Source organism: Nerophis ophidion, linkage group LG17, assembly GCF_033978795.1.
Source record: "Nerophis ophidion isolate RoL-2023_Sa linkage group LG17, RoL_Noph_v1.0, whole genome shotgun sequence".
NCBI lineage: Eukaryota > Metazoa > Chordata > Actinopteri > Syngnathiformes > Syngnathidae > Nerophis > Nerophis ophidion.
Genome location: NC_084627.1, coordinates 39304569 through 39317770, shown reverse-complemented (window position 1 = coordinate 39317770; position 13202 = coordinate 39304569). Strand labels below are relative to the sequence as shown.

The 13202-nt window shown below is 41.7% G+C and overlaps 1 protein-coding gene across 1 annotated transcript in view; it reads left to right on the top strand.

The window, feature by feature from the left end:
• Positions 1–13202, top strand: part of LOC133536416 (histone-lysine N-methyltransferase EHMT1-like) — a 73414-nt gene that overhangs the window by 43854 nt on the left and 16358 nt on the right. Inside the window, exons 10-15 of the mRNA XM_061876916.1 lie at positions 389–621; positions 8610–8828; positions 8908–8990; positions 9074–9180; positions 11146–11268; positions 11422–11523. Of these exons, the coding sequence (XP_061732900.1) occupies positions 389–621; positions 8610–8828; positions 8908–8990; positions 9074–9180; positions 11146–11268; positions 11422–11523 (867 nt within the window). The remainder of the gene's footprint in view (positions 1–388; positions 622–8609; positions 8829–8907; positions 8991–9073; positions 9181–11145; positions 11269–11421; positions 11524–13202) is intronic.

The window sequence follows — 13202 nt, the reverse complement described above, 5'->3', positions numbered from 1 at the left end:
ATTTCATCATTGATATATAAACAATCAGACTGCGTGGTCGGTAGTAGTGGGTTTCAGTAGGCCTTGAAGTTGACGTCATCAAACATGTTTGACTGTTTTAGTTGATATGACATGTATTGTTTACTTTTTGGTTCGCATGTGAATAAAATTGTAATTGTGTTTGATGACCTGCTTGTCAAATCCAGTATTTACTGAAAATTCATTGGACGACATTCATTATTAACGTCTTCATGACTTCAGTACATTTCGGGTGGGTGGACACTTCCTGGACGGACTGACTGTCATAGACATTAACGGGTTGCACTGTATTACACTTTTTTATTTTTTTTTACAATCAATGGACTCTACGGCCACTTGATTAAACACACCCGTGTCCTTTTCTGTGCAGGGGACCTTCATGGAATGCCAACCTGACATGAACATATCGCACCGTTTCCACAATGCCTGTGCATCTGTGCTGAAAGGTCAAAGCTTCTGTCCGCACTGTGGGGAGGAGGCCAGCAAGGCCAAGGAGGTGACCATCGCAAAGGCAGACACCACCTCCACTGTACCGACTGCACTCGCTCATGGACCAGTTACACCGGTAGCCCATGAGGGCAGAGCAGACACCACCACTGGCAGGTGAATGATCTGCTGTGTTAGAGCGTTTAACTGATTTCCATCCATCCATCCTCTTCCGCTTATCCGAGGTCGGGTCGCGGGGGCAACAGCCTAAGCAGGGAAACCCAGACTTCCCTCTCTCCAGCCACTTCGTCTAGCTCTTCCCGGGGGATCCCGAGGCGTTCCCAGGCCAGCCGGGAGACATAGTCTTCCCAACGTGTCCTGGGTCTTCCCCGTGGCCTCCTACCGGTTGGACGTGCCCTAAACACCTCCCTAGGGAGGCGTTCGGGTGGCATCCTGACCAGATGCCCGAACCACCTCATCTGGCTCCTCTCGATGTGAAGGAGCAGCGGCTTTACTTTGAGTTCCTCCCGGATGGCAGAGCTTCTCACCCTATCTCTAAGGGAGAGCCCCGCCACACGGCGGAGGAAACTCATTTCGGCCGCTTGTACCCGTGATCTTATCCTTTCGGTCATGACCCAAAGCTCATGACCATAGGTGAGGATGGGAACGTAGATCGACCGGTAAATTGAGAGCTTTGCCTTCCGGCTCAGCTCCTTCTTCACCACAACGGATCGGTACAACGTCCGCATTACTGAAGACGCCGCACCGATCCGCCTGTCGATCTCACGATCCACTCTTCCCTCACTCGTGAACAAGACTCCTAGGTACTTGAACTCCTCCACTTGGGGCAGGGTCTCCTACCCAACCCAACTTCTCTTTAAGAAGGGGGACCGGAGGGTGTGTTCCAACTATCGTGGGATCACACTCCTCAGCCTTCCCGGTAAGGTTTATTCAGGTGTACTGGAGAGGAGGCTACGTCGGATAGTCGAACCTCGGATTCAGGAGGAACAGTGTGGTTTTCGTCCTGGTCGTGGAACTGTGGACCAGCTCTATACTCTCGGCAGGGTTCTTGAGGGTGCATGGGAGTTTGCCCAACCAGTCTACATGTGCTCTGTGGACTTGGAGAAGGCATTCGACCGTGTCCCTCAGGAAGTTCTGTGGGGAGTGCTCAGAGAGTATGGGGTATCGGACTGTCTTATTGTGGCGGTCCGTTCCCTGTACGATCAGTGCCAGAGCTTGGTCCGCATTGCCGGCAGTAAGTCGTTTAACTGATTTGTTTGATTAATTAAAAGTTTATGGAATACTGTATATTACGGAGCCCCTAAAGCAGGGGTGTCAAACTCAAATACAGAGTGGGCCAAAATTTCAAACGGAACAAAGTCGCGGGCCGAAGTTGAACAAATTAACCTTTTAAGAGGGATCCAAACAAGTTTTGCATTGAATATTAAACAAGCAAGGCTTATATAACTTTATAGTGACATGCAAAGTCGAGTTTCAAATTATCCATCCATCCATTTTCTACCGCTTGTCCCTTCTGGGGTCTCTGGAGCCAACCTCAGCTGCATTCGGGCGGAAGGCGGTGTACACCCTGGACAAGTCGCCACCTCATTGCAGGGCCAACACAGATAGACAGACAACATTCACATTCACATTCACACACTAGGGCCAGTTTAGTGTTGCTAATCAACCTATCAATAATGACTGAAAAATATCAATGGCATATCAAATAAAATTTAAACAAATATTGGGGGGGCCGGGTTTGGTGGTAGCGGGGTGTATATTGTGGCGTCCAGGAAGAGTTAGTGCTGCAAGGGTTTCTGGGTATTACGTGTGTTACGGTGCAGATGTTCTCCCGAAACGTGTTTGTCATTCTTGTTTGGTGTGGCTCCACAGTGTGGCCCGTATTTGTAACAGTGTTAAAGTTGTTTATACAGCCACCCTCAGTGTGACCTGTATGGCTGTTGACCAAGTATGCGTTGCATTCATTCGTGTGTGTTAAAGCCGCAGATATTATGTGACTGGGCCGGCACGTTGTTTGTATGGCGGAAAAGCGGACGTGACGACAGGTTGTAGAGGACGCTAAAGGCAGTGCTTTCAAGGCACGCCCTCAATATTGTTGTCTGGGTGGAAATTGGTAGAAATTCGGAAGAATTGTTTCCCCGGGAGATTTTTTGGAGGGGCAGTGAAATTCGTGAGTCTCTCGGGTAAATCGTGAGGGTTGGCAAATGTGTTGTTACAGCGGCACCGTCCCTGTATAATACCGGCGGGCCAGCTCTAATCTTAATTTGATATTACCTCAAGGGCCAAATGAAATTACACGGCAGGCCAAATTTGGCCCGCGGGCCAGAGTTTGACACCCATGCCCTAAAGGGACATGGGGAAAACTTTTTTTGGGGGCGGGGACATTTTTTTTTTTTTTTTTAGATATGTATCTCGTGCGCATGAGAAACTTTAACTTGCGCACGAGATATGTATCTTGTGCTCACGAGATATGCATCACGTGAGCACGAGAAAGCATTGAATGCGTCCGCGTGGTTGGAGGTGTGTGTGAAAATGCAAGTTTAGGAGTTAATTCTGTATTTAAATAAATAATAAATACATGGGTTGTACTTGTATAACGCTTTTCTACCTTCAAGGTACTCAATGCGCTTTGACACTACTTCAGCATTTACCCATTCACACACACATTCACACACTAATGGAGGGAGCTGCCGTGCAAGGCGCTAAACAGCACTCATCAGGAGCAAGGGTGAAGTGTCTTGCTCAGGACACAACGGACATGACGAGGTTGGTACTAGGTGAGGATTGAACCAGGGACCCTCGGGTTGCGTACTTATTTCCAACTAAGACATTCCCCCATAATCTCCCGTATTTCAGCAGTGTTCTCCTTCCGTTGCCCTGGACCTCGCCTGCCTCCCTCGTTCCTCGACGCCTCGCTCGCCCCTGTTTCTGAGGCCTCTCTCTCTCTCGATCACCCGCCTGCCCCATGGACTGCCTCGTTCCTCGTATCTCGTTCAACACTTTAGTAACACACACTTCAGTTAAATTCTACACATAGTCTTACACCATACACACTCTTCAGTTTTGTCACACTTCATTTCCTTAGTTTATTAGTTAGTATTGTTTATTATTCTTATTATATATATTGACTATACATACATATATATATATATTTATATATATATATATATATATATATATATAAATGTAGGTGTGGGAAAAATCACAAGACTACTTCATCTCTACAGAACTGTTTCATGAGGGGTTCCCTCAATCATCAGGACATTGAGGGAACCCCTCATGAAACAGTTCTGTAGAGATGAAGTAGTCTTGTGATTTTTCCCACACCTACATATTGCGCTCTACCACGGTATCGAGCACTATTCTCTGGATAATCCAATCAAGATATATATATATATATATATATATATATATATATATATATATATATATATATATATATATATATATATATATAAAATAGATTATTGAACACTATATATATAAACCCTCTGGTGTCTGTTTGCCGTCACCTACCCTTCGTCAAGACATCACTTTTGCAAAATAGTTTCGACGATGAATTGATTGACTGAAACTTTTATTAGCAGATTGCACAGTACAGTACATATTCCGTACAATTGACCACTAAATGGTAACACCCCAATAAGTTTTTCAACTCGTTTAAGTCGGGGTCCACGTAAATCAATTCATGGAGCCGTCTCCTTCCTCTTAGTTCAACACCCCTTGGGTCAAGTTCTTTAAAAATTAAGCATACCTCTTCTTTCTTGACGTGTAATCCATCCTCCTTGCATTTACTGTACATCCACCTGTACATCCACCTATATCCACACAGCAGGCCACTTGTTTGTTGGTGAATGAAATCTACCACGCGATCCAAAGAGGTGTATCCTTTGCGCCGAAACAGACTACATGCCTTCATAATTTGTTTTAAATGTCTTTCAAACACAATATATCGATGACGACTTGCAAGCAAAGCAGCAATGTCCTTACGGGGAAGTCCGAGTTGGAAATGCAGCCGAATTAACTCCTGAACTGCCATTTTAACACACACCTCAAACCACGCGCATGCATCCAATGCTTTCTCGTGCGCACGTGATACATATCTAAAAAAAAAAGTTCCCTCCCCCCAATTTTTTTTCCCTCATGTCCCTTTAGGGAAGCCATAGTATACCTAGTTTGGATAAAGAAATGCAATGTTACACACCTGCGACAGAGGCCATTGTCTGCAACGTCCATTTGAAGATGATATTTGTGTCTTATCAGCAGCACCGGCCGGGAACACAAGATGGTTAGGGCAGTGTTTTTAAACCTTTTTTGGTCCAAGGCGTGGCGCAGAGGGAGTGTAGCCGTGCACAACCCGAGGGTCCCTGGTTCAATTCCCACCTGGAACCAACTTCGTCACGTCCGTTGTGTCCTGAGCAAGACACTGCACCCTTGCTCCTGATGGGTGCTGGTTAGCGCCTTGCATGGCAGCTCCCTCCATCAGTGTGTAAATGTGGAACCAATGTCAAAGCGCTTTGAGTACCTTGAAGGTAGAAAAGGGCTATACAAGTACAACCCATTTTCATTTAAAAACGTGCAGAGGCACACCACCAGCAGAAAACATTAAAAATGAAACTCAGCAGCCGATATTGACAGTAAAAAGTTGTTCTCGCAATTGTTGGATATGAATTCAAACCATTACTAAGCATGCATCACTATAGCTCTTGTCTCAAAGTAATGTCATGACCTGTCACATCATGCCGTGACTTATTTTGTGTTCTCCTGTGTGTAGTGTTTTAGTTCTTGTCTTTTGGTGGCTTTTCCTGTTTTGTTGGCATTTTTCCTGTAGCAGTTTAATTTCTTCCCTGAGCGCTATTCCCCACATCTGCTTTGTTTTAGCAATCAATAATATTTAAGTTGTTACTATCCTTGTTTGTGGGGACATTGTTGATTGTCATGTCATGTACGGATGTACGCCTTCTCTCGTCCACACTCTGTAAGTCTTTGCTGTCGTCCAGAATTCTGTTTTTGTTTACCTTGTTGCCAGTTCAGTTTTAGTTTTCATTCTGCATAGCCTTCCCTAAGCTTCAATGCCTTTTCTTAGAGGCACTCACCTTTTGTTCATTTTTGGTTTAAGCATTAGATACCTTTTTGCCTGCACACTGCCTCCCGCTGTCGTCTGCATCTTGGGATCACGACAAAGCAATTTGCTACCTGCTGCCACCTACTGATATGAACGAGTATTACACGGTTACTCTGCCGAGCTAAAGACAGCACAGACACTCAACAATGGCACATCATTTGTGGATTATATTTACTTGTTAGCAAAAAATACTTTTAACTCAATTAGGTGTTATGACAATCTTCCACGGCACACCAGACTGTATCTTACGGTGCAGTGGTTGAAAAACACCGGGTTAGGGTTTGGGCCTTCATGTTAGAGTCCGAGCGTTAACACTAGGTCTGTCGCTAGATGTGTCGTTTGTGCTTGAAGGGGTACCTTTTTTTGCCTATTTGTGATTACTTTAAATTCCAAAAATTTCCAGCGTGGAACTGTCATAGGATGCCACCTGTGCAACGAATCCAGTCGTGAAATTTCCTCGCTCCTAAATATTCCAAAGTCAACTTTATCATAAGAAAAGTGAAGAGTTTGGGAACAACAGCAACTCAGCCAACAAGTGGTAGGCCACGTAAACTGACAGAGAAGGGTCAGCGGATGCTGAAGCGCATAGTGCAAAAACGTTATGCTCAGTCAGTGGCTACAGAGCTCCAAACTTCATGTGACCGTCCAATTAGCCCACGTACAGTACGCAGAGAGCATGGAATGGGTTTCCATGGCCGACAGCTGCATCTAAGCCATACATCACCAAGTCTAATGCAAAGCGTCGGATGCAGTGGTGTAAAGCACGTCTCCACTGGACTCTAGAACAGTGGAGATGTGTTTCCTGGACTGATGAGTCACCCTTTTCCATCTGGCAATCTCATGGACCAGTCTGGATTTGGAGGTTGCCAGGAAGGGCTACATTTTGGACTGCATTGTGCCGATTGTGAAATTTGGTGGAGGAGGAATTATGTTGTGGGGTCAGTTTTCAGGAGTTGGGCTTGGCCCCTTAGTTCCATTGAAAGGAACTTTGAATGCTCCAGAATACCAAAACATTTTGGACAATTCCATGGAAAGGGACTTCAAGTTAATATGTGAGTAAAGGCAGGTGGCCAAATACTTTAGGCAGTATTGTGTATTTACAAATTAGCGATCACAAAGGAAGCTTCACATTTGTGGGCGTCCAAATTTATTTTGTGGCAGGCTGCCACAAACAACTTAATGTATGGGCAACATTGAAGGCTGCATCATCTTTTTAAAGACTGAAGACAACACTTAAAATGGTCATGAAACTGTGGTCAATTATTATTCTGTATAGAATATACAAACCCCGTTTCCATATGAGTTGGGAAATTGTGTTAGATGTAAATATAAACAGAATATAATGATTTGCAAATCCTTTTCAACCCATATTCAATTGAATGCACTACAAAGACAAGATATTTGATGTTCAAACTGATAAACTTATTTTTTTTTTTGCAAATAATAATTAATTTAGAATTTCATGGCTGCAGCACGTGCCAAGGTAGTTGGGAAAGGGCACTTTCACCACTGTGTTACATCACATTTTCTTTTAACAACACTCAATAAACGTTGGGGAACTGAGGGAAATAATTGTTGAAGCTTTGAAAGTGGACTTGTTTCCCATTCTGGTTTTATGTAGAGCTTCAGTCGTTCAACAGTTTGGGGTCTCCGCTGTCGTATTTTACGCTTCATAATGCGCCACACATTTTCGATGGGAGACAGGTCTGGCCAGGAAAGTACCCGCACTCTTTTTTTACAAAGCCACACTGTTGTAACACGTGCTGAATGTGGCTTGGCATTGTCTTGCTGAAATAAGCAGGGGCGTTCATGAAAAAGACGGCGCTTAGATAGCAGCATATGTTGTTCCAAAACCTGTATGTACCTTTCAGCATTATTGGGGCCTTCACAGATGTGTAAGTTACCAATGCCTTGGGCACTAATGCACCCCCATACCATCACAGATTCTGGCTTTTGAACTTTGCGTCGATAACAGTCAGGATGGTTTGCTTCCCCTTTTTTTCCGTATTACACGATGTCGAATATTTCCCCAAAAATTTGAAATGTGGACTCGTCAGACCACAGAACACTTTTCCACTTTGCATCAGTCCATCTTAGATGATCTCGGGCCCAGAGAAGCCGGCGGCGTTTCTGGATGTTGTTGATAAATGGCTTTCTCTTTGCATAGTAGAGCTTAAACTTGCTCTTACAGATGTAGCGACAAACTGTATTTAGTGACAGTTGTTTTCCCAAGTGTTCCTGAGCCCATGTGATGATATCCTTTAGAGATTGATGTCGGTTTTTGAGGGATCGAAGGTCACGGTCATTCAATGTTGGTGTCCGGCCATGCCGCTTACGTGGAGTGATTTCTCGATATTCTCTGAACCTTTTGATGATATTACGGACTGTAGATGTTGAAATCCCTAAATTTCTTGCAATTGCACTTTGGGAAACGTTGTTCTTAAACTGTTTGACTATTTGCTCACGCAGTTGTGGACAAAGGGGTGTACCTCGCCCCATCCTTTCTTGTGAAAGACTGAGCATTTTTGGGGAAACAGTTTTTATACCCAATCATGGCACCCACCTGTTCCCAATTAGCCTGCACACCTGTGGGATGTTCCAAATACGTGTTTAATGAGCATTCCTCAACTTTATCAGTATTTATTGCCACCTTTCCCAACTTTTTTGTGACATATTGCTGGCATCAAATTCTAAAGTTAATGATTATTTGCAAAAAAAAAAAAAGTTTATCAGTTTGAACATCAAATTTGTTGTCTTTTTAGCATATTCAACTGAATTTGGGTTGAAAATTAATTCCAAATCATTGTATTCCGTTTAAGCATACATCTAACACAATTTCCCAACTCATATGGAAACAGGGTTTGTAGAAGTAGAAAAATAAACAATTGTTTAAAACAATTTTATTATCGTAAACAACTTCAGTGTGGTAAATTGTGGTGTTCCTCCACTGCCCATTTCTAGTTGTATAAGAATTATACTGCTTTGGGATTAACGGACCATCTTGTTGTTTTTTCCCCAGGTCCTCGCAGTTGACTGTGAGGTGTGATGGCAATGGTGGCGCAGACAGCTCTCTTTCCGCCGGTTCGGCACCACAGCAAGACTCAGAACCATCTTTCCCCGGATCCTCCAGGACCTCTGTACTGCAGGATAGTATTGGAGCAACACCCCCATCTCCACCTCTGCAAGTACCACCACGAGAAACCCTTGAAAGTGTCCTGGTTGCTCTCAACACGGAGAAGTAGGTTGTAGTTGGTCTGGAACGTTTTACTGTCAAAAGCGATCCCTCTCAAATGTATTTTCATCTTGACTTTGACCAGACCAAAGAAGCTGCGTTTTCACCCAAAGCAACTGTACCTCTCAGCCAAACAGGGGGAACTTAAGAGAGTCGTGCTCATGCTGGGTATGTCACCTGTGCCTTTTTCTTTTGTCATTGTCGTAACTCTGTGTTCATCCCAATGCTCTGCATCTTGAAACACAATCCAGTGGACGGTATCGACCCCAACTTTAAAGTGGACACACAGAACAAACGCACCCCTCTCCATGCAGCAGCTGAGGCAGGACAAAAGGAAATCTGCCACATGCTCGTACAAGTAAGATATTTACCAGTGATTTCCGGTGTAATGCTTGGATGATTAAAGGTTTGATTGTACAGTCCTCCTGTATTTTGTAGGGTTTTTTGTGATGGTTTTAGCCAAATATGCCTGAATTTAACTTGTGATACTGTGAATTTTTGTATCAATGTGTTCCTTGTAACCTTAAAATATCACATGATCGCAACACAAACTGGAAAACCAATACTGAATGGATGTTTTACTTGTTTTGTACCACACATAATTAAAAGTAGACACTAGATTAGTGGTTCTCAACCTTTTTTCAGTGATGTACCCCCCGTGAACATTTTTCTAATTCAAGTACCCCCTAATCAGAGCAAAGCATTTTTGGTTGAAAAAAAGAGATAAAGAAGTAAAATACAGCACTATGTCATCAGTTTCTGATTTATTAAATTGTATAACAGTGCAAAATATGGCTCATTTGTAGTGGTCTTTCTTGAACTATTTTGGAAAAAAAGATATAAAAATAACTAAAAACTTGTTGAAAAATAAACAAGTGATTCAATTATAAATAAAGATTTCTACACATAGAAGTAATCATAAACTTAAAGTGCCCTCTTTGGGGATTGTAATAGAGATCCATCTGGATTCATGGACTTAATTCTAAACATTTCTTCACCAAAAAAGAAATCTTTAACATCAATATTTATGGAACATGTCCACAAAAAATCGAGCTGTCAACACTGAATATTGCGTTGTTGCATTTCCTTTCACAGTTTATGAACTTACATTCATATTTTGTTGAAGTATTATTCGATAAATATATTTATAAAGGATTTTTGAAATGTTGCTATTTTTAGAATATTTAAAAAAAATCTTCCGTACTCCTTGGCATACCTTCAAGTACCCCCAGGGGTACGCGTACCCCCATTTGAGAACCTCAGTTTTAGTGTATACTGTGTATATGTATAATTACGGCAAGAAAAACCACCAAAGGCTTCCTTAATTTATTTACATCCATTTTCTACCGCTTATTCCCTTTAGGGTCGCGGGGGGCGCTGGTGCCTATCTCAGCTACAATCAGGCGGAAGGCGGTGTACATCCTTGACAAGTCGCCACTTAGGCTTTTTTTTTTATACTTGTCAATCTTAAAAATTAAGTTTAATTTCATCTCATTTACCCCCACACGTATTTGTGAACTGTTGAGTGATCTATAGCGACAGTCTTTGTTTAATCAATCATCACTCAATCAATTAATCAGTGTTTATTTATATTGCCCTAAATCACAAGTGTCTCAAAGGGCTGCCACAACCACATCCTCGGTTCAGATCCCACATAAGGGCAAGGAAAAACTCACAACCCAGTGGGATGTCAATGCGAAAGACTATGGACATCTGCGGTCCTTGGAGAGGACCGCAGATGTGGGTTACCCCCCGACCCCTGTAGGGGAGACCGGATGCAATGGACGTCGAGTGGGTCTAGCATAATATTGTGATAGTCCATTTTTTATATCTTTTTTTCCAAATAGTTCAAGAAAGACCACTACAAATGAGCAATATTTTGCACTGTTATACAATTTAATAAATCAGAAACGGATGACATAGTGCTGTATTTTACTTCTTTATCTCTTTTTCTCATCCAAAAATGCTTTGCTCTGATTAGGGGGTACTTGAATTCAAAAAATGTTCACAGGGGGGACATCACTGAAAAAAGGTTGAGAACCACTGTTCTAAAGTCTATTCAATTCAGCATTTCATACACCGGTTATTTGTTTTACCTGATTTGATATGAAAAATATTTGTGCGTAATTCAGCTAACAAGCTGTATTGTCAAACCAGTTTTTATTCTAATGTTATTCTTTTTGCCCTTTCTGGCTGCAGTTCAGTAAATTCTCAGTCGAGACAGCCAAGATTTTAGCAATTCATGCATTGATTTTTGCCATGAATCGTGCTTATTAGGCTCTGAGTGAATGACTTTCAACACTGCTAATGTTTGTGTTTGCAGGCTGGTGCAAACTTGGACACGTGTGACGAAGATCATCGAACACCGTTAATGGATGCATGTGAGAACAACCACATGGAGACTGTCATGTATTTGCTGAGAGCTGGAGCTAGTGCCATGCACAAGGTGAGCAATCACCTTTTTTTTTTTCTTTTTTTTAATGTAACTTGCCCACATTTTAGATGACACTGCTCTCCGAGTTGACGGTTTCTTCAGGCACATTTATTTGTAGCTCTAATTGACTCAACTGTCAGTCAATATTCTGTATACTCTTCTCAGGATGTTGAAGGTTTTACATGTCTCCACCTGGCGGCGAAATCTGGTCATTACGAGATTGTTCAACATCTTCTGACTACAGGATTCGTCAACATAAATTGCCAGGTCAGTAACATTTATGTCACACTGAGATCTACAGTTTCTTCATCCCCCAGCAGCGTTAATTGGCTGTAAGGCAGGGGCGTCCAAAGTGCGGCCCGCTGGTGTCTTCAATTTGGCCTGTGAGATGTCATGAGTTTAATAAGGAATCTGTCCAAGATTATTTTGAATATCTAAAAATCAGATTTCTGCAAATTTGATGCCATCTTATGGAGGTCGAAGACCATAAATGTTGTTTAAAGTGAAAGCATTTACTACTTTGACCCAATCCAAACAACTTTCCCTACTCATGCGTGCAAAAAAATGCAACCAACATAAAAAGTCAACACACATTGTCACACATAACACAATTTGCTCAATGAACTATGTGGATATTATAGAAAACGTCTAAACAACATACAAAAATTAAAAGTTGCATCTATTTAAATCCATCACATATCATGATGGGAAAAATGCAAAACACTCTCCACAACTATACATGTTTGGCGCATTTTAGATGCTCAATATGTTTGATTGATTACAAAAGTTTAAAGAGGTTGTCACGGAACTAAACAAGGTATGAGTCAAACTTTTACATAGTCTTAGTATCCAATTATATATACAGTACGGAGAGAATGCCAAGAGTGTGCAAAGCAGTAATCAGAGCAAAGGGTGGCTATTTTGAAGTAACTAGATGTTTTCAGTTATTTCACCTTTTTTGTTAAGTGCATAACTCCACATGCTTCATAACTTTGATGCCTTCAGTGACAACCTACAATGTAAATAGTCATTAAAATAAAGAAAATGCATTGAATAAGAAGGTGTGTCCAAACTTTTGACCTGTACTGTATATATAATTGGATACTAAGAGTATGTAAAAGTTCCACTTGTACCTTGTTTACTTCCGTGACAACCTCTTTAAGGTTTTGTTGCAATCAATCAAAAATATTGAGCAGCTAAAATGCACCAAACATGGATAATTGTGGAGAGTGTTTTGCATATTTCCCATCAGGCTATGTGATAGATATAAATGGGTGGGAAATAAACAAAACACATTAAATTAGAAGGTGTGTCCAAAATGTTGGCCTGTACTGTGTGTGTGTGTAGTGTGTATATATATATATATATATATATATATATATATACACAGTGGGGCAAAAAAGTATTTATTCAGCCATGGATTGTACAAGTTCTCCCACTTAAAATGATGACAGAAGTCTGTAATTTTCATCATAGGTACATTTCAACTGTGAGAGACAGAATGTGAAAAAAAAATTCAGGAATTCACATTGTAGGAATTTTAAAGAATTTATTTGTAAATTATGGTGGAAAATAAGTATTTGGTCAACTATTCAAAGCTCTCACTGATGGAAGGAGGTTTTGGCTCAAAATCTCACGATACATGGCCTCCTTAACACGGATCAATCGTCCTGTCCCCTTAGCAGAAAAACAGCCCCAAAGCATGATGTTTCCACCCCCATGCTTCACAGTAGGTTTGGTGTTCTTGGGATGCAACTCAGTATTCTTCTTCCTCCAAACACGACGAGTTAAGTTTATATCAAAACGTTCTATTTTGGTTTCATCTGACCACATGACATTCTCCCAATCCTCTGCTGTATCATCCATGTATCCATTTTGGTATAAACTCAACTCGTCGTATATATATATGTATATATATATATATATATATATATATATATATATAT